The sequence below is a fragment of the Charadrius vociferus genome, unplaced genomic scaffold (genome assembly GCF_000708025.1).
Source record: "Charadrius vociferus isolate BGI_N301 unplaced genomic scaffold, ASM70802v2 scaffold49, whole genome shotgun sequence".
Taxonomy (NCBI): domain Eukaryota; kingdom Metazoa; phylum Chordata; class Aves; order Charadriiformes; family Charadriidae; genus Charadrius; species Charadrius vociferus.
The window spans coordinates 3,218,634-3,243,550 of NW_009661375.1; the positions used below are offsets into that span (position 1 = coordinate 3,218,634).

General features: G+C 42.1%; 1 protein-coding gene across 1 annotated transcript in view; it reads right to left on the bottom strand.

The window, feature by feature from the left end:
* Positions 1-24,917, bottom strand: part of SOS2 (son of sevenless homolog 2 (Drosophila)) — a 56,415-nt gene that overhangs the window by 30,380 nt on the left and 1,118 nt on the right. The window contains exons 2-7 of the mRNA XM_009893931.1: positions 24,611-24,832; positions 11,673-11,798; positions 8,464-8,595; positions 6,526-6,690; positions 5,589-5,792; positions 3,917-4,060 (exon numbers count right to left, since the gene is read on the bottom strand). Coding sequence (XP_009892233.1) covers positions 3,917-4,060; positions 5,589-5,792; positions 6,526-6,690; positions 8,464-8,595; positions 11,673-11,798; positions 24,611-24,832 — 993 coding nt within the window. The remainder of the gene's footprint in view (positions 1-3,916; positions 4,061-5,588; positions 5,793-6,525; positions 6,691-8,463; positions 8,596-11,672; positions 11,799-24,610; positions 24,833-24,917) is intronic.

Sequence of the window (24,917 nt, forward strand, 5' to 3'; positions counted from 1 at the left end):
GGGGGATGGGGGGAGGCTTGCCACTTCAGCAGCAGCAGCTGAACAGAAATGATTAGAGACTCTCTAACTGAACAGGCAGGTTTTAAGCACAATCTGAATCCGGTTTTAAGCAGAATCTGAATCCAGTTTACAGCCTGGGGTTTTCTTTGTTTACTCCACGCCTGCCCACTACCTGCAAGCATACAAGACTGGGGTCTTATTTTACAACATCCAAATTAAAGACAGGGGACATTAACACTGCATATACAGTTTCTCTCTGCCACGCTAGCCAAGCAAAAATGAACATAAACCTCTGCAGAAGCAGTAGGTCAGCCATGGGGTGTGGGTTCAGCTCATTCAGAGGTAGTAAGGATGAAGGGAGAGATGGCTGCAGCTGCTCCAGCAGCTCGGTCCTCCACACCACGGGACACAAGCAGAGAGCAGGGCTGGGACTACTCAATGTCATCTTGCATACAAATCTACTGGGGAAGACAGACCAATACATACTTGTTCTGTGCTGTCTTTTTAAACTTTTTACTGCATTTTAGAAGTGTTTTCAGTTTCTTCCACTCAGACTTTGATCAGTATTTTGAGTTTTTGGAACCCAGAGCACATTGGTTCTCAGTCAAAATAACAGTAGTTATGTGGCATGGCCAATTCTATTTATCAAATACTGCAAGAAAACACGGAGTCATAGAATCACAGAACGGTTAGAGTTGGAAGGGACCTTAAAGACCAGCTAGTTCCCACGCACCTGCCCTGGGCAGGGACACCTCCCACCAGCCCAGGTTGCTCCAAGCCCCGTCCAACCTGGCCTTGAACACCTCCAGGGATGGGGCAGCCACAGCTTCTCGGGGCAACCTGTTCCAGTGCCTCACCACCCTCACAGTCAAGATTCTATTCCTAATATCTCATCTAAATCTCCCTTCTTTCAGTTCATAACCATTCCCCCTCGTTCTATGGCTCCACCCCCTGATAAAAAGTCCCTCCTCAGCTCTTCTGTAGCCCCTTTAGGCACTGGAAGGGGCTCTAAGGTCTCCCCAGAGCCTTCTCTTCTCCAGGCTGAACACCCCCAACTCTCTCAGCCTCTCCTCCCAGCAGAGGGGCTCCAGCCCTCGGAGCATCTTTGTGCCCTCCTCTGGCCCCGCTCCAACAGCTCCGTGTCCTTCTGCTGTTGGACCCCCCGAGCTGGAGGCAGCACTGCAGGGGGGTCTCCCCAGAGCAGAGCGCAGCAGAGGGGCACAATCCCCCCTCGCCCTGCTGGCCACGCTGCTGGGGGTGCAGCCCGGGGGGCGGGGGGCTCGCTGGGCTGCCAGCGCACTTTGCAAAAGTTACTGAAATATGGAGACCTTCACTTGATGCCCATGTAAGTTGTCTTAATGCAGCATATAGTTCCGGATTGGTGTTTGTACGTTTCAGCCCCTATTGCTGTAGCATGCTGGTTTCCACCTTTTTGCTTTGTGAACGCCTAAAACTTTTCCTATAGAAAGGCAAATACCAGCAGAACAAATTTACAATCTACTGATAATAACCTTGCTCTATTAGCTGCCTTCTGAAGACGGCTTCCAAACAGGCACAAAGACCCTCGGCCCTCCGTTCTGAGGCTCTACCACCACTAGCTGAACACATCACTGAAGAGGTTATTTAAGGCAATCACACACTGTAGTAGTTAGAATTGTAGAAGTTACTACCAAGTAAATTTTTTTTTACCAGCATATTAACAAATATCCATCTCCCTCTCATATGTGTCAGGCATCAAGTTTTTTAATTACCACCACATTAGGAAAAAAAGTATTTTCCCCATACTTCCTCATCTCAAAAACACTACAATATTTATGTTAAAACCTTCCCAAGAACTGATGCAGAAAAACAGACAAAGCAGGAAAATTCCAGCTTGCGGGGTTGTTTGTTTTTAATTATCCTTCCAAATAAGTTGAAGGACCTCTATAATGGCAACACTAAGTGAACAAGCCTGGCGGTAAGATAGGCAGAGCAAATAAACACTTCACTTTCATATCTCTCTTTAACGATCCCTTTTGCAAATATTCACAGAAAGATGATCTGAACGCGTGAGATGATCAAATGAACAGCCCAGTTATTAAGCAGGTCTTGCTCTGTATTAACTGAATTATTAAACTCAAACTTACCACCTGCATAAAAAGAAGGTTTGAAGAATAATCCGTTCTTCATCTCCTATTTAAGTTTTTCAGTTAATGAAAATCAAGTAGATTTTTACTCATTGAAAAGGATTTGTTTCCCTTAAAGCACAGGATGCCTAAGAGTAGCTTTGGCAATAAACTGAGATATGCATGTTTTCCAGGATAGTGTGTACTATTTCAGATTTCAAGTCTTTTTACAATTTTAATATAATAGCTACTTACTTTAATTCATTGTTCAAATGCTTTTCCTTATCATTATGCAAGCAATTATGCTTTAACAAATTACAAGCTAAGATCTAGTCAACTGGACTTTCCTACCGAGATGTCACGAGTGGTTTATTGAAGTAATGCCAGGAAAACTTTATCTTTGTGGTATATTTATAAGCGAATGGCACATGGGCTGAAGAACCTGTATTCTTCACACCCACAAAAATATAATCGTTTCCCAAATGGTACTGTTGTGTTCATGCAGTCCTCAGATTTTAAAAAATGTGAAGTGGAAGTTCTATTGGCCATCATTTTCCTTACATACATCTTAATTTTAAGATAAAAGCCATCAACTTCACATTCACCATGTGGTTCACCTGAGATATTCTCTCTCTCAGGTCAGAACATCTCATTTGACTTCCTCTGTGATACAGTTCATGTGGTTTACATGATTACCTTTACATTTTGGTTGAAAAACCTGGGCTCAGTACACCTCTCAAGAAAAAGTGGACTCAATTTAAACATGTCCAAAGACAGCAAAAACTCCACATCTACCTTGGTAATTTGTTCCAAGAGTTTGCTCCCCTGACAAAGGTGTAGGGTATGTCTAAGCTGAACTGTCCTATTGCCTTTCAGATACTGCCTTTTTGCTGCGCACCTTTCTGTTGAATTCCAGAGTAATTTTGTACTTTATTTTCAGGTTGTGAAGGTACCTATATACCTATCCGATTTTGACTGAACTGAGCTGTATCTCGCTGTAAAGCACTTTTCCAAAAGCTTTATTTTTGTGACTTTCTTTTGTAGTCCTTCTAGTATTTCAATGCCCTTTAAAAAAAAAACAAACAACAAACCCAGCTGACAAAATAACTGTTAATAATGTTGCGGTACGAGCCACACCAAATCCATGTGCAGTGTCTTCCCGTATTCTTATTCTTTAATACGTATTTTATAGGTCAACGGGTATCAATAGCACTTTTGCTACAATACTGAACAGTAAGCTTCTGTTCAGTTGCATGTCTGTTTTGATACTTCATTCCTTCCCAGAATCACTGCTTTGCAGAAACATTTCCAATTCCAGATGTATAACAATGCATTTGGCTGAATTAAGACCACATTTTGTTTGAGTTAGCTCACCATCCAGAGTAACGCAAGTCACTCATTTTGCAGATCTGCGACCAACTGCTACGATTTTTGGGTAGCCCTGGCCTTAACACACCAATGCCTACAAAAATCGAGGCAACACTTTCTTTCAGTTAGGGAATCCCAGATAGTTACTTTTCAAATCCACATCCCTACAGGATCATAGCAAGTAATTCTCACTCTGAAATAAGATTTTAGTTTTTTCCTTACCTGCTTGATATCGTTTCTGTGACAGGTAGAAAACACACTTTAGCTTACATACTAAAGAATGGGTAGGAAAGACCTCTGTTCAGAGCTTATAAAAGGAAATTTTACAACTGCAAATTTATCAGCGATATCAGAGTCACGTCTAAAAGTTTACTATGAAAACAGAACAATCAGTGATTTAAAAAAAAAAAAAGCCACAACAAAAAAAACCCAAAACACTGTACCTCTGCAAGATCCTCAAAGCAGCTGCCAGCCAGAGGATGAGGACTACTTTCATCAGTCATTTCAACAGTATCCTCAATCAATCCTAAAAGCTTCACCGTCAACTCATGAATATCTGAAATGTTGCTAAATATCACATCGATATCCTGCAAAGAGAAAAGGTACCGTAGTAGTGTTTAGAATAATTTATTTTGCTTATGTAAATATCGGAGCATTTTTCGTGAAGTCTGAACCAAGAGGTAAATGGAGAGGAGCCAACAGAAAGCTAGGAAGAAAGTTAAATTACATGGTCTTCCCAGCCCTGCAGGCTTGCCTGGGCACATCCACCCTTGCACAATTCTCAACCCAGCGAAAGAAAGCACACCATCCTTCCCAGGCCGGAGCAGCAGCAGTCCCGGTACAGGCTGTTCAGTGCTTTGGACAGAAATGCCTGGCCTTTTCAGCCACAACTCACAGCTGTTATTTTCCCCTCTGCCGATTCTTGTCTCTCAGGACACAACAGGAAGGAGGCAATTTAAAGCAGCTCCAAGGTCAGATCCTCTAAACCACAGGTAAAACTAAAGCAGCTACCTGGCTACTTTAGCAGACTACTAGCTGGGTACAGAGGAGGAATCGGCAGCTTCCTTTTCCAAATTCTACTTTTAGATTTTTCAAATCCACACACTGCAAACACACAGAACTAGGCAGCCCCTTCCAATGATCTGCATTCCTCTTCTGACCCCTCTGAAACACACTTCTCGGAAGCCTCCTCTGCCCCAACCTAACACTGCAGAGCTTGCTTGACCTCCTGCCAGCGCCAAGACCATGGCAATCTCTTCGTGGGAACAACCAACCTCAAAATTTCTCATACCCGTTCCCATATAACAAAAGAATATTCCTCAGCTCCAAAATATTGCTCCCTTCTCCTCCCCCATCTTCTTTGTTTGAATTCTGTCCCCACATTTGCACAATGCTCCAATATCCTATCAGCTACTGGGGAACCTCCACACCCAGCTGTAATGGGAATGTCTCCTGCTGCTTCTCTTTTGAACCTGCTTCTATCACCTAAAAATCCCAGTTCAGGTTCTGCTGGCCTGGTCCCCTTCCTTCTCCTTCCTCCCACTTGAAGGATTCACTAATCTCTCACTATTATTTCTCTTACAAGAGCTATGCTTCCTTTTTAGACTCCACCATCCTGAATTTGTAGCAACAAACAACTCCAGCAACGGAATTTGCCACAGATACAATTTCAATCAAATATTTCCATCGTTTATCAAAGACAGAGAAACCAGAGCCAAGGGCTGCTTTACTTGTAGTTTCTGCAGACAGGGGTGCCCTGACTTCCAATGTCAATTCAAGCATTCATCTGCATTTACTGTACATGCAGGTAGATAACTGTTCATTTTTGTGTTAAGCAAAATTGTAACTATTAGCTACATGACCAAAGGACTCCAGCTACTGCTGGCATCCGACAGGGAATCGTGCCCATTAAGCTTCACTCTGAGAGCAGCACTCTTCATACTGTTAATGGCAATTCCTCCGTTTTATTTCATATACAGGCAACGCTCATTATGCACTGACACACAATAAACCAAATTTAATTTTACCTCCAACACAGTGAATGTAATGTTGATATGTTATGGCTGCTAATGGAGCAACTAACATTACACGTCAATAACCTATTAAAGGACTTACATTAGGTGTGAACAATTTTCTGTTTGATAGGAAGGCTTCCCGAAATACTTTTATTATCAGATTCAACTCCCGCAGATACTGCCTTTCTTCTGCAATTTCGTTTCTCACGAGGTCATAGTAGTTGAGTTCCCCAGAAGAAGAGGGCTCGTCTTCACAGAGAGAAACCAAACCAATGTCATCCTGATCAAACATATCCATCAAAACCTAGCAAAGAAATTAAAAAAATTACATACAAGCCTTATTTACACTTGGCTCAAGCTCAGCTATTTCAATGTGTTCAGAGAAATCCTTTGAGTTTTTAATACAATACTTTCTGTGATCACTTTCACAAGGGAGTAATATTTAAACTTTGGCATCAGAAGGCTGGATCAGTTGCCAAAGCCATTTTCCCCTTTATAAGTTAGTACGACCTAGAAAACAACTTACAATTCATGCAGAACCAACTTTGAAAACAAGGCATCTTGCATAAGACTTTGACAAAACCCTCCTGATAAGATGAAATTAAACAAAAATGTTTCTCATTTTTATGAGGATGAAAACTAAACGTCTTTTCTGTATTATAAAGAAGGAAAGAGCTGTCATGACAAAGTGACAACAGAAGGACAGTAACACAGCTGAGAAATAAAGGACATAATTTTCTGTCCTTAGATTGTTTTGTAAGTGCTACTACTGTTCCAAAACTTAACAGGCTTAACTTATACTTAAGCCTTTACTGTGACAGGTCCAGCACGAATGAGAGAAGCTTCTGCATTTCAATAAGACCAGTCTCTCCCTCCTATCCTACTTTGGATTACCTTCTACCAAAAAAAAAACCCAAACCAAAACCAAAAAACCCAAACTAGAACAAACAACCAAACAAAGACAAACAAACAAACAATCAACTCTAGTATCTACCTTTGTATCTGTCCAAAAGACTATTTTAATCCCAACTCCTTACCTTATCAGCACACATTGATACTTTAATGTCCTGCTGGGAGATCTCAAAGTGTCGTATATTGAAAACATAGTTTCCAGCCAGCTTTAAAATGTCAGCTGAGATGTATTCTAAGACAGCCACAATATACAGACAGACATGGTAATCTACCTTATAACCTAGGACCTCCTGCAAATTGAAAAAAAACAAGAGAAAAAAAAATGCTATTTATTCCAGAAATTAATTCAGAATGACAACTGCCCCATTGAGTTTTCTACTGAAATCGATCTTGGCTGTGTTGATAATTTACAGTAATGTAATAGGTAGGGCAAAGGACATCTAATGGAAGTTTGATCAGCCGCCTCAAAGGAAACGCTTGCAAATACTTCCTTTTATGACAGTCCTAAAAATAGGGTTCCTTCAACGAAGGGACTTCACTGGAACCACTCTTGTACTTAAATTTTAGTCTGTATCTATGCTTATCGCAGGACTCTTCAGAAAAGAGCATGCTTCATTTTCAATTGTTCTTGATGGAAAAAGTTGTTTTCCACGAAACTACAGACCGTACGTTCAACTCGTTATGTACTGCCCTCTATTTTAGTCCATCCTTTACGTATGGCTGAACAACTAAGCTATCTGCATCCTTGCATTACATAAAATAATTAAACTTTAATAACTGAAGTCTGAACAGAAAAAAAAACAGGAGGAAGGTTGCAGGTCCTTCTCGTGAGACATGCTCCGTGTTCTGCAGAGCAGGCACCACATGGCCTCTTATTTGTGACAGGACCATCAGGAATAAGTACAGGCAAGTTCATGCATTTGAATAAAGTAGTCTTCCTGTTGTCACATTTTGATGCATCTTCTAAAAATGAGATTCTGTGCCTATGTCCACGTACTTCTAAACCAGATTTCATAAAAGAAAAAGTGTTGTCTAGGAAAGTCTTATTTAATGCTGTTTTCTTTCCTCTCCTCATCTCCCCTCTCATTAATCGCCACAAATGGAGACATTGTATAAAACAACACAGTGACTACACCTGAAAAAGTGCTTTAATTTCTGCTTATGATTGCATAATGTTTTCTCAATGCCGCTGGAAACTCCGGTGCAACAATGTCACCACTGGAGAAAAGCCTTTTTTTTAAGCTATGAACAAAAAGCAAAATCAATAGCAAAAAGAAATACCAAAAAAAGAGCTGAATCAGTCTCAATCTACTGATTCAGCACTGATCTAAAAGTGATTAAACACTGATTTCAAAATCAGAGTACTGTTTTATTGTGAAAAAAACCCCAAACAAACCAACAACAAAACTATAGGGGCACAGTCTGAATATATGCTTACTGTGTGACGCTAAAACCTGCCTGTAAGCAAGGAGCTCTATACCCGTTACAAGTGACATGACGTCTAAGACCTGAGGTGGCCACTCTCCTCCTCAAAACCTACCAACCATAAAGTCTGTATTTGGTCTTTTGTTACACCTTTGCAGATCTACTGATTTTAAAACCAAGGCATCAGTGACATTCAACAGTAACTGAAAGGACACTGATACGCATCTTAGTTGACAGTATACAAGGAACGGGATCTACTTGTTCTCTCTTCTATTTTGGCTTCTGCAGCATTTTGAAACAAATAAAGGCATCAAAACAGTGCTTCTGAAGTAGGTAACATATTTGAGTTTGTTTGGGTTTTATTTACGTTAAAAACTAACTAGTCATATCTCAAAGCAGAGTAACGCATTAACACACTAATGTCTAGACCGTGCTGAATTTAGGTATCTACATTTATTGCATACAACAATATATTCATCCTGTTCTACGGTGACTTTAGTCTTTCAGCCAACATGAGAAACTCACCTAGTTTCACATACACTAAAGAAATACTTTAAAGGTTATGCTGGAGGGCAATAATACAGCTGGGGGTGTGTGGTGGGCAGAAGCAGCAGTCATCAGGTTGTTGGTTTCAGTACCTTTAATAAAGGATGTATTTTGTCCACAGGTAGCAGGAGAGGGTTTCTTCTTTTTCGTTTCTCTATAGCAGACTGCGCATCAGCAATCGCCCACTTGTCTATTGGATGAGGAAATGTCTTTTGAACGCGGTCCTGTCCAAACATAAAGAGTGCACTTAGATTAACCGCAGTAATCAAAGAGAAGTTTAAAGAAAATAAAACGGCAAATTACTTCCCCTGCAGTATAGACAATTATCCTCCTCCTCAGTGTTTGCAACACATTTTCCTAACTGTTCTCTCCTCCTTGCCCAACTCGGCTTCACTCTTTTCAATAATCCCAAACAACCTCCCTTCCCTAAGCACGAAGAACTCCTTCAAATCTCCTAAAACAACTCCTGCTCTACAATCTTTTCAGCACAAGAGCAGCAAGAAACCTCAGCTGAGGTGTAAACAACATCAGGAAGTACTAAACAATTTACAGTCTAAACGAAAAACACAAGTTGCTATTGTGTCTATTTCATAAATGTCCAGAGTGTAACTTGTCCTATCTGAGATCAAGTCTATGGCAGAAATGAAAAAGAAAAAAAGGGCAGGTTCTTCTAACTAGGAGGAGGGCTGTGATTGACAAAAAAGGTCGGCTCTAACACTTCGGACTCCACAAGCCCGCACAGGAGCATCTTCCCTGCTGCACAGCCAGCCACAGTGGCTGCAGTTCACAGCCCCCACTGCCATGGCAAACTGTACACAATTTCAGGTCACTTTTAGATAGATTCACATTTCGACAGCTGCTACAGGAACAGGCGAGATGCCTCTGCAAGAGAAGAAACTGCTTTGGGCAGCAGTCCCACACTTCAGCAGCCCCCAGATAAACACGTGCAAGACCCCAGTTCTCCTTTCCATGAAGTACTCCAGGCTTTCCGCTGGAGCCCCTGTGAGCTGGGGAATTAAACGCTGAAAGAACGAGTCTAAACTGAATTCTGATGAGCGCTTCTGAAGGGACTTTGGAAAAACAGGTTTTTAAGTTAGCCAGCTCAGGGGGGGAGCAGCGATCACGTCCTGCTGCGGGGTCCACCACCGTGCCCTGGTATTGCCCGGCAGGCACAGTACGCTGTGCGGTGCCATAGCCGACCCGTGCTTTGGCCCTGTAACCTGGGCCACAGCGAACTCCTACAGGAGAGATTTTACAGATGAGCTGAGAAAAATGGTGAAATCTATGCGTCCCTTTGATAAAAAGATTTTTGCACGCATTCTGAAACTTAACAGGAGGCCTCAGGTCTTCTTAGAGGCAGCTTTTAAATATCTGCACATGGCCATTTAACACTCAACTTTCTGTGTCAGCTGTCTGTGCCAGGTAAACACACGGTGACCTTTCCTCTTGGACAGCAGCCGAAAGCTCTGGGCTGGTTCACCGAAATGAACTTTCCTTGAGATTCTACCAAGAGATCGCCCGCAAAATGGACACGCCGTGGCATTCAGCTGTCCTTCAACTTAACAGTGCTCGTCACGAGTAACACATGCCTCTCGCGCCCAGACTTTGTTTTCCTGGGAACAATTTGAAGGGCTTTTTCTATTTATAAAACCATTATAATTTGAGATTTTAGACCTTGATCTTGCAAATACTGAAGTATAATATGCACAAACAGTTCCATTAACTCCAGGCTGTTATGTAAATATCTGCATGATAAACTTTAGAGATCACAGCTCTCATGTTTTCTCTTAACAGCTAAAACCAGCTGAGAAGCAGAGCCAAAAGCCTTCATTCGTGGATCTCAGATGGCTGCTGGCAGCGCAATCTCACCAACAACCCATAACACAAAACTGAATTCTACTTTCCCTGCTCTGGAAGAGTCTGAATTTATTAACCTACAGAACAATAACATTTTGGGGAACCTCTTACCACTATTTAGACCTAGCTGTGTGTTTTTAAATTAAATAAATGTTATATTGCCAAGCATAACAATGTTTTATTATTCACACCTTTAAAATGCCAGGTATATTTAAAATACAGTACACAAGATTTAGTCTCTACTGTGATATTCATAACCACAATTCAGAGAGCTGTCAGTTATCTCAGAAGGCTGTCCATATTGCGTGCAGTTTTACACACAGTAATTTGTGGAGCATACAGATATCCAGTGCAAATTATTAGTTCATACGTACACAGGGTAATTTTATCATCTCATGACTCAGAAACAGACAACTACGGAGTTGGTGTATAGAACAATCAGTGCTATCTCAAACTGTCCTGTGTGCTGTAGGGTTTCATCAGCTGGGAACTGGAGAAAGAACATGGCATTTCTCAGCTCCACATCTAAAGTTCAAACCCAGACTCAGGGTACTAACAATTCTGAGAGCTATTAAGGGACTATTAAGTTTTGCTTTTATTAGTCATACTATAATCTTTATGCATCGGTGTTACAAAATATATTAATCATAAACCGAAACAAATAATTAATGAATTAACTCAATGTTGAATAAAGGGTGACTGCTGCATCTAATAAGAATCTAAAACCCCCCAGGCAATTATCTTGTAAATATATATATTTTATTTTTTTTCTATTTCCATGACACCATATAGAATATTAGACAAGGACTTCATTTTGGTTTAGGCTGAAAATCCTAGATATATAGATTGGTGTAAAATTAATACTCTACAAAGCTATAATAGGTCATAGCTACATGAAAGCACTTTCTCCCTCTAGACTGTATACTGAACCGCACTCCATTAAAGCCCTCATTTTGTAACTGATGACACAAAAGCAGACAGCTGCAATAATACAAGAGCCTCAGTGAGTTCAATAAAGTTCCAGGAACATACAACTCTGTTCCCTCAGCTGCACAATCCAGGCCTAACAACAGTAACCTTTCATTCCAATATTTACTTTTTTCCTGTATATTTATGGCAAAGAGTAGGAAAACTTGCAACATCCTTACATTAAGTCCAAGGTGTATTCGAGCAGCACAAAATCCTTCAAAGTATTCTGCATTTATAAAAATAATGCTTAAAGGAAAAAATTCCCACAATCGCTATTCTGAAGCCCTGTATAGGAAAATGAGTTTCCAATCAAGCTTGCTTTGTGAAATCTGAATACTATATAATTTTTTAGCATGAACAGGCTCTGCTCTTCAGATTCACCTTGCTTTAACTTCAACCTGCACTGTTTAAAACACCTTAGTTCATCTTAGCGATTCTGCAAGCAAGCACTTGGTTTTCCCGTATCTAGTCTTACCGCTACGTCTTGGACAGACCGTGGCTGAGCAATGCATAGTTTGTTTAGCAGCTGAAGAATCAACTCTTCAATGTAATACAGGGAATCTTCTTTTGCTGAAAGGTTTGGGTGAACCTGTTGCTGAACCTGTCCAAAAGAATTAAAAGAATTAGGGTTTTTTTTTTCCCATTTAAAGCTGTACAGAAGGAAGAATCGGAAAAAAAGCAGAGTACCTCTGCTGCAAATTCGCACAGTTACATTAATTTCCCACAAGTTTTCCTACGTGGTTAAGATGGCAATTCCTACTCCTGCAAAGCTGGCATCTCTATTCAATTAAAAACTACGTGTTTAGCCTTTATGGTGGGGAAGAAATTTCAAGCCAAGGCAGATTTCTGCCAACGATGCAGTGAAAACAATCACCGTTGGTAATTCTGCAGTTATTCATCCACAGAATGACTAACATACAGTTATGTTACTAACCCTACTAACGAGTACTGGGTGACTGTGAACAGAAAAGGAGCATGGATCCGCCAGAGGAACAGACTTAACAAGCAAGGACACCAGGATAAGAGAACTAACTAGTCTGGCAGGGAACTGAATTAATGCGCTGTTAAAACCTGTGGCAATAAAAAGCCACGGCCATGAGAGTGGAGGAGGGCTAGAACAACTCTCTGAGATGCCTCAGAACCAGAAACCTAACTAGAACGTGAAACGTTGTCTGAGGCACGAGACAGAAATGTGAAATACTTAACACAGAGAGGGAGACCTAAGGAAAAGCATGAGTCAAAATTCAGGAGTGTCAAGACTAGGAAACGTGCTGTGAGAAAAGCTGACTTCCACCTCCCTCTAATGCAAGGCAGGATAATGGCTTTTATCTCACTTCGCAGAGATTAATCACAGCTTTCGGTTCCAAGGCTAAGCTAGACCAGACAACCTGAAACAGGCAACCTCAGCACGTGCCCGCACAAGCTAAACGGCCACAACTAACTCGCCCTTGTTCAACATGGCTGTTTTCCTACTAAAAGCCCCCAAAACCAAACAACCACCCCACCTTAAAAAAAAAAAAAAAAAAAAAAAAAAAGGGCACTAAAGAGTTAGTCTATATACTCACTTTTCCCTGGCAGCGTCTCAATCAGGAAAGCACTAACTAGATCTTAAACTATAGCCAAAAAATTCATAAGTAATACAATCCAGGGAAATTCCCTACTCTCCCCATACAAATTATATGTTAATCACCTCAAAAAAGTAAAAAAGTATTCTTACATACTTACACTGGCATTCTGTATGTGGTTTCAAACACAAGACATACTGATCGGTAGTTTCTCGGGGGAAGACAAGAACATCTTTGGGTCAAATTCTGATCCTCTGAAATACAGGCACTCCTCCCTCCAAAGACAATAGGCAAGTCCACAAACACTGGGGGACTCCGAGGGCTTCCCTCCAAATTAAGTAACTAATAATTTCACAGCCATACCTCGGGGGCACCCAGTTTGCAGTCCTGCAGGCTTTTGTAAATCGTGCAAAAACAAGAGCAAGGAGGAAGTAAGGTGTCTGGCCGGCTTCCTTCCCCGCTGGCCACGCAGGACGGTGGGCAGAGCTGCCCGGGAGCCGGAGCCACCGCAAGGAACTGCTCGCTGCTCCACCCCCTGCTGTGCCATGGCCTGAAAGAACTGGGGGGAACAGGACTGTGCTTTGCCCCCACACCTTCACATGAGATGAGAGGAAGAACCAGGATGACCAACAGGTAGGGGGAAAAAGTGAAGATCCACGGAGGGGACCACTAGAAGGGGCTGCTGCCGTACTCCTTCAACATCCTAGAAGCAGAGATGATGACTTGGATGGAGAAGTCTACCAACGCACTGCTTAAATATGGGGGAGCACAGATAGGGACGACACATACCAACGACGGGAATCAATGTCTCAGGGGAGCGGGAAGGGGGACACACACTGAAAATGTGAAAACATACACTGGTGCTGATCGTACTGGACTTGATAATTAAGGTATTACACAGTGGGGTGAAGACAGGCTGTCGATCACGGGGGCTCCTACGTGCTACCCAGGGAGAGACACCATCCCAAGCAACAACACGCACTTCTCGTGCTTAATTCTGCACTGACATCCTTCCTCGAAAAGCAGAGGTGAAGAAACATGTTAATAAAGCATTTGTACACTACGAAGGGAATACACATTCTGCTTCTAATCCAGATGTTTGGTTTTTTCTACAATTTTTGTATAGAACTTTATGTATCATTTAGTTTTCTGCACCTCAAGCACAAATACTCCTCAGCTTCATGTAACTGCTGAGCTGTTGATGTGTGTACAAGATCAGGTATGTACACAAGAAAGAAAAAAAACCCTCAAGAAAATCAAAACCACTCCTTGAAAACTCTTACTTAAGACTGCAGGCTTTCAACAATAGTCAGTGCATTTCATGTTCTTCCTGAACATGAGAGTTTAATTCACAAAACAATGGAAAACCAGGAAGCATCGAGTTAAGGTCCCGCCACGTTACCTCTTACACGAGCACTACTACAGCAAAAGCGTTAGCTAGCTAACTAGGAACTGAGATGAAATGATAGTTCCCCCACAATGAACCCTTAATGATGCTCCACAGAAACGACAAGAACCGGAACTGTAAGAAGATGAGAAAGGGAAGCTGTGCTCCCCTTAAGAGAAGATGGGGAACTCCTATTTACTCTCCTCCTCTCAGAAGGGTCACTCATGTTAAAAACAGACGTCACTGCCAGAAAGAAAATTACTTCCCTTGTAACTAACTTCAGTTCACAGGTCTAAACAGCTCATGCCATACTTTCCCCAGCTTTCTCAAGAGCATGTGGGTGTCTAACAACGTTGAGGACAAGCAGAGGAGCACTCAGCCCTCTTCAAACACTGGCAGAGAATGTCAGCTTCATACAATGAACACAAACGTAAGCAACTGGAGTCAATTTTGCTTCGAAAGGAGCAAAACTGACAACAAAGCCCAGCATTTCTTGTTTGAGACAACTCTTCCCAGAGGATTTAGAAATCAGCTTCCATTTGAAACGATACTGCCTGCAGCATCGCAGAAAGGTCCCAGAGGTACTCACACACTCCCTGGCTTTAAGAGAAGTTATTTTGACATAAGTGCCGTTACTGAGAAAAAAACAATTTCATAGCAAGACACTGTTTTTCACAGCAAAACAACAAGACAGTTATAAAACCCATGCACCGGCTGATCAAATCAGATGCTGCTGTACCAAGGACAGATCATTTACCCTTTACAGTATTCACCTAAACCCTGACTGAAAGGACCAGAAAAGCAAGGATAAACTCAGATACCACTGAATGTACAAAAAAAGCAGGAGGAATTACCACGGACATACTTCCTATGAAAGGTACATTCACGGATTTCAGGTTCAGACTGAATTATCTGAGCACAATTGTATTAGCTGCCATGGAATAATGCATCATAGCTAAAAGGGGGCTCAATTCTGATCTGACCCGCTTCAAGGGTCAAAGTACTTAAACCCCCAACATGTTGCACTAACCTGCAAGAGCTCTGCTACAAGAACTCTGAGCAGAAGGTATCGGAGAAACCAGATTTTTTTACCTATTTTATCTCTGAAACAACCCAAGCAGAGTGCATGAAGTCATTAGAGACGGAGATTAAGATTAGCAGGACTAACTATTTTTTACTGTGATTCACATAGGATTATTCCTTCACCAGCTGTTCCAAGGAATAGAAATGAAATAACAGGTACGAGTCCCATAAGCGTGGCACTTAAAGAAGGCCTTAAAGCCTTTCTGGGGGACACGCTTTTATTTTAGATGGGAGTTCCTAAAGTGCTCCTTCCCTTGCTCCTCCTCTTCACTTCTCCCTACTCTTACACCACTCCAGCACAAGCATATTTGATGAAAATCCAGCAGTGGCTTCACAGGGGCGTCTCCGTCCTACGGCTGTCGCCTTCAGCAGATGTGGCAGGGCTCTGCGAGAGCTCGGCAGCATCTGTACAAGCAGTGGTCCAAGAGGAGACTGAAAAACCCCTTAAAGGTAAACTGGGATCTTCTCTTGGTTCCTTCCGAGAGGCAGGTCCTGCACCACGCCACAAATGCTTCTAGAGAAAACAGGCAGCTGCAGAGATGAAGTCAAGCTCAAAATTCCTTCTCAGTGAGATTTTTATAGTCCTTACAGGCCCCTGGGAAGAAGTCTGTTAAGACAAGATGAGGATGAAAACTTTTAAAGGAGATAAACAGCATTAGGACTAGAAACAAAGTGATCTTATTTTTTAGAGCTAATATAGGGGCAAGCTTAATTTTGAACCATAGGGGATCTGGCATGAAGTCTGCATATTAATAGTACCTGACTTGGAGAAATTCAGAAATCCTGAGAATAAAAGCAATGGTCAAAGGGTTGTATCTGAAAAAAACAAAAAGCTGAGGAAAAAAATACTAGAGTCAAAACTGCACGTAACTTCTTTTTAGCCTGTACTAATGAGACAAACCAGCAATTTGGCTATACCGCCTAAATATATTTTTACATAATACATATATTTTGGTAGTAAAAACACATTCAGAAAGCTCCAGTTGTTCCACAGTAAGAACATGTGCAAAACAAGAGATTGTTCATAAAAAAAAACAAACCAGAAAAATCCCAAACACGTGACGTGCACATCGAGTCTTTAGACAGCATATACCACCACACACCTACAAACTTATATTCCTGACAGAGTAGGTGACAATCTCCCACTTCTCTACTTATATTCAAAACAACTACATTTTCAGAAAACAGAATTTCAGTATAACCTGAGATTTCAAACCAGAACTTTCTAAGAATGCCACCACAAAATCTGTTAGCATGATAACATTCCTAAGCTTACTGTGCAAACATGCTTAATAAATTGCATGTTAAATTTGTAAACTGTTTGCAACAGAAACTACTCATTCTCCTTTTCCCACAGCAACTGATTTCAACCTCGAAATGATTTATATTTCGCTTGCCTCGTAAAAACACAGTTATAGTAGATCAGCAGACAAGCAAAACTTTGCAAGGCTGTTTGTTTACTTGAGGAACAAAGCATATAAATTTGGGAGTAAGAAAAATAATTAGAACATGAAAGTTAAATATTTACTATCACAGGCTGGTTACGGTCTTGCCAACACTTGTCAGTATTTCCATACGCTGTGTTCAAGGTGATGAAAATACATCACTGACAGAGAAAGCAGCACTAGGCTTGCCCCGTACCAGGATGTTGAGAGCCAGGAAGAACAAAAAAATGAATCCGACAAACATCTCTTTTTATGTTGGGTTTTTATTCTTTCTTATCTTTTCTCTTCTAAAGATAACACTGCCCATTAGAAACACAAAACATCTGCTCCAAACGCATTTTTAATCCCTCATCTGGGTGATGCTCTAGAGGAAGAGGAGAACCAGATGTAGTTAACTTATAAGGCCTGTGATGCTCTTACTCAGTGAAAGATGACAGCATCGATATTCCCAATTTCCAAGCATAATTACAGGCATTTAGAAAGAATGGCAAAGATTTAAAGACTCGAAGAGACATCTCGTACAGACAACTTTTAAAAAATAACTGCAATAATTCCTGATTTTATTTCCAGTACGGCGATTTCTAGATAGTCTTTCTGAAATCAAACTAATAAATGCTGACGGAGGAACCATATGAAGTGGTCTCTTAAGCAAAACAGAACTTAGTAATTTCTCTATATACAGCTATTTTAGCTTTTTCCCTGCAATTCCAAACATCTGATGCATGGTTAGCAAGATAAAGTATTCTGGTAACACAGTAACCGAGCTACAAGCAGCATCTCAGGGGCAGCTCACCCACCAGCTGCCGGACCTCAAGAACACCCACCGCTATTAAGCGACTGTGTACGGGGGGATTAAACCATCATCCTACACCACCACTTTAGCGTAAATACAATTTTTTTCCCCCTTTAGCTATTTAACTACTGTTCTCCTCTAGTACATTCTAGTTGAGGAGAGGGTGAATTAAAGGAGATCTGCGATGGGTGGTGCAGACAGGGATCTGCATTCTGAAATAGCATCGCAGGCATTCCTAAAATCTACCGGGAAGTCTGCTTGGTGCACACAAAAGAAACACATTGAGAATGGCACAAACACTACTAATCTGGCTGACAAACTGTCAATCAAATGCAGACCACCATCCCTCCCATCTTCTCCTGCAGGAAGCTGTAGCAAGCAACCCACCTCGACGGCAGGCAGTGGAAGGGACGGGGGGGGGACGGCGCCGAGCGCAGCAGCACTGATTTCGGGCTTCTGCTAAGGACCCTGCAGAGGGGCTTCCTCAAGGAGCCGGCGCCGGTAGGTTCTCCTGCCGCATCCCCCCACCATGCCTCGCTTCTGCTCCATCTACTCTCACCTACATTTCATGCGCTGTTTCTCACAACATCTTCACAGTCTCTGCTTTTCTACCCAAAAATCCTTTCTCCAGTCAATTGTGTCCTTTTGTAGAGTAAAGGAGAAAACTAAAACGTGTGTACATGTACACAAACGCATATATTTTAATCTTAAAAACGGATGGAAAATTAAGTATTTGGATTTTATCTGTCCATATAAAATGCCTTGTTTAAATCGAGATAAACCCCGCAGAAGCTAGGCACAGCCTCTGCCCTGCGATACAGAAGGAAAACACCACGGCTGGCGTGTCGATTGCCACGCACACATCTTTCTTTAATGTAATAGCTTCTAATTCTCCCCCCAACTCTTCCAGACATCACCTCCCAGAACCAGGAACTGCTCTGGGCTCTGCCCCCAGCACCCACGGGCTCCCGCTCTCCACTTTTTACATCACGCCCTTCCCAAGAAGAACCACTCGCTCAGGCAGACCAAATTATTCAAACAGGCCAGCAACTTTTCAGTTACGTCTTGAGAAAATCTAAAAATAAAAATTAATTCAGGCCAGCAGAGTTTAGAGCTGCAAAGTGAGCTTTGAGATTATATTTTAAATGAACAGTCAGGGAGACACAATAAGAAACAATAAGTGGCAAAAAGGAAAGATACATACTGCTTAAAAGCAAAAAAAAAAAAAAAGGCCAAACCTTAAAATTGGAGACAGTGAAGACTGTCAAGAGTCATTTCGTTGTGAACCAGACAGTCATTGAAATGACATGAAAGTGTCAGGAGAATAAAGAAGCCATAAATATGGGTAAAAGATGTCCTCGGCATGTTTTTTGACATGAGTAGCCCCCTGAACTCACGGAACAGCAGCACACGGCTCAGCTGAAAAGCCTGGCAGAAAGAAAATTGGTGAGGTAGTTATAAAAGCAAATAACAGACTCAACAGCTTCTCCCGAGGAGCTTAGATAATGCTTGTGCTGTGCAAAGAGGAAAACAGAGGTGAAAAACGAGGGAGAGGAGGAAAGGCAGCGGAGAGGAGACGAAAGAGATGCTGCAAGAGGTGAGATGGGTCGAGTGAGGGAACGCGTGATGAGTGGTGGGACGAGGGAAGGGGCAGCGTGTGCTGCCCGGCTCTCCCAGCGCCTGCCTCACACCGCACGCAGAGGGCCACACGACCAGACCCGAGGGGAATGAGGGCACAGGAGTGAGGTGACCCACGGCAGTACATGGTTCAGCCGCATTCTTCTTCCTGCGACTAGTTAGCCTGGCAAGTCTTGAAGCCAACGCGAATGCTAATTTCCATGTTCCATTTTAACAACACAGGTAGGAAGTGTTTCTTCTGCTACTGCTGCCAAATTAAATTACACTGTTCCTACTACTTTTAAATGCCTCGGATTTACAATTACCTTCATTTCATGCCACTGGCTGAGAAAACTCTCCTATTACCATTTGCCAACTGCAGATTCCAGTGACAATATTTAAGCTCAGCAGTCTATCAGCTGGGGAGGTGGGAGGCATGGAAATATAGGATTTAACTAAAAGAACCAGTCCATTTAGTTCCAAATGTTATTTATGACACTGAATATTCATAGAATGGTTTAGGCTGGAAGGGACCTTAAAGACCACCCAGTTCGCCCCCACTGCCCAGGGCAGGGACACCTCCCACCAGCCCAGGTTGCTCCAAGCCCCGTCCAACCTGGCCTTGAACACCTCCAGGGATGGGGCAGCCACAGCTTCTCGGGGCAACCTGCACCAGGGGCTCACCACCCTCACAGGGAAAAATTTCTTCCCAATATCTAATTTAAATCTCCCGTCTTCCAGTTTGAAGCCATTCCCCCTCGTCCTGTTGGTACACTCTCTAGTAAAATGCCAGAACACAAAAAAATAAAGCCCAGTCTAGTTACTTATAAGGGACTAAACCCAACCTATAACGAAACCCAACAGCTACTGGGAATAAAAAAGGCTGGAGGAATCAGTCTATTGTTTACAGAAGGCTTGGCAATGTCCACTTCACAGGGACTTGCTGTTCCTTTCCACACCTCCATCCACCTCTTAATTGTGAACACAGTGCCGTGAGGCAAGAACTGGATCTGTGCTCCAAACTTGTATGGGTGTACGTTTTTCACAGGTAATTAAGTACCACCAGCACTTCCCTTATTTGCCATTCTCCCAAGCTGAATGTCACAGAGGCATCCACGTTTGCAGGAACTGCAAATATGCAACGGTCCAGGCTTCAGAGCCCAAATAAATGTATTTATTAGAGGCTAAATGACCTAATAGATTTCAAAACTAAATATCACTATTATTTTAAACATCGTAACAGGCAACTTTATAGTAGAAATTAAACCTCATTAAATAATAATGCATGCTAATGAAATTAGAATGCATAAATAATCCATTATAACGACACTGTAACACATTCAGTAATTCTAACCCAAGGGGGCCTGATCCTGCAGTGGGGAACACACGGGCGAAGCGTCCCTGACAGAGCAGTGAAGAAAATGGGGCAGCCCCTACACTTACCCTAAGACACTCTTAACACAAGAGCTGTGTCCATTATACATTAATTCCCATGTGTTTTAAAATATAGAGAAGCACTGAATTAATGTAAACTTCAAAAATGCCCTCAAAATGGTCTTTTATATTTCCGTATGCAACATTTCCTAAGAATAAACCCTTTAGTCATGCTCTAGAAATTTGATGAGTAGTCCAGAGCAATAGTGGAATTGTTGTAGAAAATGCAAATAGTGCACAGTGCCATGATTACACCAACGTGTGCAGTGCCTGCAGAAATGTGAGTATTAACTGTTTGACAGCCTCTATTTGTAGATAACGGAGAAAACCAAAACAGTAATACCTATGAGATGCTTGTGAATTTAATTTAGAAAAATCAAAGAACAAAGCAACTGAATACATAGCTCTTGTTTACAGAGGTATATTTTTAATTTGCCAGTGGATTTGTATGAGCACGCACAAATGATAATGCATGCAAAGAACACACAAGAATATTTTAGGGCGAATAAATCCATATATACATGTCCAACGACATATTATGCACTATTTTCAAAAATACACACTAATTCTATGGAGTCAAGTATTTAATTTTGAAAACTTGTTCCAAGTAATTGGAATAGAAGTTTATTCCAGGTAGCAGTGGAATATATTTTGGCATTAATGAAGTTTTCAATCACAATTCCCAAAAACTTTTTTATACAGTGCATGTCCAGCACATTAAAACTGGGACCTTCAGCGGGCTGGTAGAAGTTACACACTCAGCTGCTACCACCGAGATTCATGCATGATTTTCTTGGGCTCCCCTCTAATCCCAGTCTAAGATTAATAGATATGACACCAAAGCATTGATAGCAACCTGGAAAATCAATTCAGTTCGGGAAAGTTTCATCTGGAATAAAGTTGAGAGTCAGCAAGAACAAGCTTTGGCACCGGATCTGTGCTAGAAAACCCAGTTACAAAATTGAAATGCCAGCTTTAGAAATGGGTTTCATAATTTGACATCTTTCCCCACAAAGGCCATCGGGCCAGGAACAGCTGAAAACCAAACCAACCCAATCAACAGACACCTGGAGAAATGAAAAAGGGGGAGAGCAAACTCCCCAACACCACCTTCCCCTCCAGCACCCACCCACCAGAGGAGAAAATCCCCCTCCACAGAGGGTCCTGGTTTCATCGGAGAAGGATCCGGCCGGCTGTGGAGGGGGCAGCAGCAAAGCCCCCCAGAACGGCGCTGCCCCGTCGAGCACCGGCTTTAACGCTGCTGCCAGTATCAACATCCCGAGGATGCAAACCCAAGCGACCCCGCCAGCGAGGCGTTTGAAACGCATGTGATTTCTGCTGGAACAGCTGCCTGCATGCTTCGAGAACTATTCAAAGAGACATTGTGATCCTTTAATAACTGAAGTCAGCTCCCAGATTAAAAGCCTGTATAAAGCTTCGACCGGAGATCTGTTTGAAGTGATTTACTTGCAACAAACAGCAGTTCAAGTAACTATAACCTATGCGACCAGATAAAAATATTTTCTTCTGATTCATTTACTGGGACAGAGGACTTTTATAACGAGCTTCATTATACTCACTTCCTACTTAGATTTCCAGCACAGTAACAGAAGAAAGTAAAATGTTTTAGAGTAAGGACATACTTATAAATCCACCAGCTGGAAGAGAGGCAAGACATGAAACTGCTTTAAAATTTTTAACTTAAAAGATTCCCAGGTGCCAGTTCTAAGGATATGGTGACAGAAATACATAAAAAAAACTATTTAAAAAAATCCGGTTTAATGATGTGTCACCATTTACCTTTGGTTTTTTTTCCTAAAAAGACTCACACAGGTAGGTATAATTTAGCACTCTCTACTGTCACCACTTAAATGTATACAGAATATTGTTCAAAAGACAGATTAGTTTGGGGGTTTTTTTTACATATAAAAGTAAGAACTGATGTATTTTACCATTTTTTCCCCCACTCATGAGTTGTTAAGTGTCAACCGCATCAAATTAAAGTAAATGCAAGGGTTTAAAAGAGGTTTGATAAAAAGAAGTGACCTTAAACTTGCTGAATGCATAATGAAAGAGAGTGGAGCTCTTCAAAGCACATTATGGACTTAAAATTCAAGAAGCAAGGAAATAGTACCCATTGTTAGTGAACTGTACTGGCTCGTTATCCAGCTCAACATCTTTCTATATTTTAGAATTAAGGTTTCTCACACCGTAACATATGCAAGGAAAACTTTTTTCTACTACCATTTTCTCTTCTTCAAGAAGTGGTCACTAAAAGGAAAAGCTTTCAAGAATGGGAAATAGAATACCATCTGTGCACTTGCAGCATAGGCTACTGTGATGAAAATCCAGCTTAGAAGCTCAAAAAACTATTCCAGGCGTTGAACTAAAAAGCTTCTGAAGCTCAGACTTTCTTTAGAATTTTCATCGCAAAAGCAACATCTGAACTGGCTGACAAGTGGCCTTTTAAACCTCTTTGGAATGAAATTGCAGACTATTTGAAAGCGGTGGTAATGTTTTATAAATTCTGAAACTAACACAAAATCTTTGTGTTTTGGTGCACACTTTGGATTCGGTGCCACGCTCTTCAGCTCTCCTATAAATAACTGAAATGCTCTCATCTCAGTACTGAAGTGAAAATGCAAGATGTAAACAAAACCACCCATAAATTTTCTAAAATGTTCGGGTTTAAAGATCTCCAGTGCTCATTTTAGGGCATTAGATCTTTTAAAGAATATATTAAAACTGACAGCATCTCCCTAATAGCTTGACTGCAATAACTGGAACAATGATACAATTTTGTTTTGACTCACTGATACTGTGTGTTCATAAAAGAAATGCACATTACAGTATGATTGCTTCATGCTAAAGGGTGGGTACTGCAGACAGGGAACTTTCCCAGGAAGAAAAAAAAAACTGCCTATAAGCAACCAGAAATTTTTACAAGCAGTCACCGATTTTATTTATTTTGTCTGTTTAGAAAGTCTAAGTTCCTAGTTCATTTCTTTACATCAAAACCAAATGTACAGAGATAGTAAGAATTAGTAAGAGCAGCATTAATCAACCAACTTTTACGCTATTTGTATTTCAGAATGATGAAAACACCTTAAAAGTCTTAAGAAATCCCTTTGGTCAAACTGACACAGCTATACCTCATGTTTGGGTGGATGCTGGTTGGGGTCAAGGTGCTGTTTTATGTCAATCTGCAGTCATCGGGAAAAGAGCAGCACGGCATTCTCTAAGCTTCCCAAGACACACTGGAAAGCAACTACTACGAGGAAGAGGAGGAGATTGAAGAGTAAAGAGTAGAAAATCCAGGATTCTTCAGACAAGCGATTAGTGGTTTTTATGCCAGCCACAAGACTACTTAGCTGCCTTCAGCGGCTTTTAACACAAGTGACACAAGGACCCAAAACAAATGCAAATCATGACCCCACACCATCAGTAAATCTGTTCTTGGAAAAAAAAACCAAAAACAACACCACTCCCATGAGTGCCTGCATTACTTGTATCACAGTACCGCCCAACATTGGAGATCCAGACCAGCATACCATTACGTTAAGAATTACAGAATCATGGAATGGTTAAGAGTTGGAAGGGACCTTAAAGACCATCCAGTTCCACACACACACCCCCCCCCGCCCTGGGCAGGGCCACCTCCCCCCAGCCCAGGTTGCTCCAAGCCCCGTCCAACCTGGCCTTGAACACCTCCAGGGATGGGGCAAATACATAATGGTCCTCAACCTCTGCGACCGACACACAGCAGAACACCATCACTCCCCTCTGTGCCACACCAGCCTCAACTTAACCCACTCCCTCTGCTATCGGCGGGTGTCCTACCTGAGGGCGGTGGGCTGGGGACTACCCTCCTATGCAAAACACATTATAAAAAGATAAATTCCTCCCCCATGACAGGCTCAGCCGTTTCCCACACAGTTTATCGTCTCATTTATGCAGTAGGCAGTTGTTTCTCTCTCTTAAGAAGACGTAGGCTGACTTTAACCTGCACCACAGCTGCTTGGTCTCTCAGAGAAATCTAATGGACATCCCGGTGTTCGGGCAGCCAAGCGGGTCAGATGCACCTCAAACGGGCTGGGCAGCAAGGGAGCCCGGTTCGGGAGGAGATGCCTGGAGAACCAAGGCGGGGAAGAGAGGGAAGGCTGCCCCTTCCACAGCACATCTCGCCAGCCGATCAGGAGTAACTATCGGCGGCCCTTTTTGGCAAGCGCGGGCCAAAGGGGCGCAGGAGGCGAAGCAGCCTGTGAGAGGAGGAGGGCAGTCGGCCAGGCTCACACCGTCACCTGGCAGCACCTGCACACAAAAGAAGGACCGAGGGCACGGCAAGGAGCAGGGGCACCGTCTGGAGGCGGCGGCGGGCGGCCTCAGCAGGGGGTCG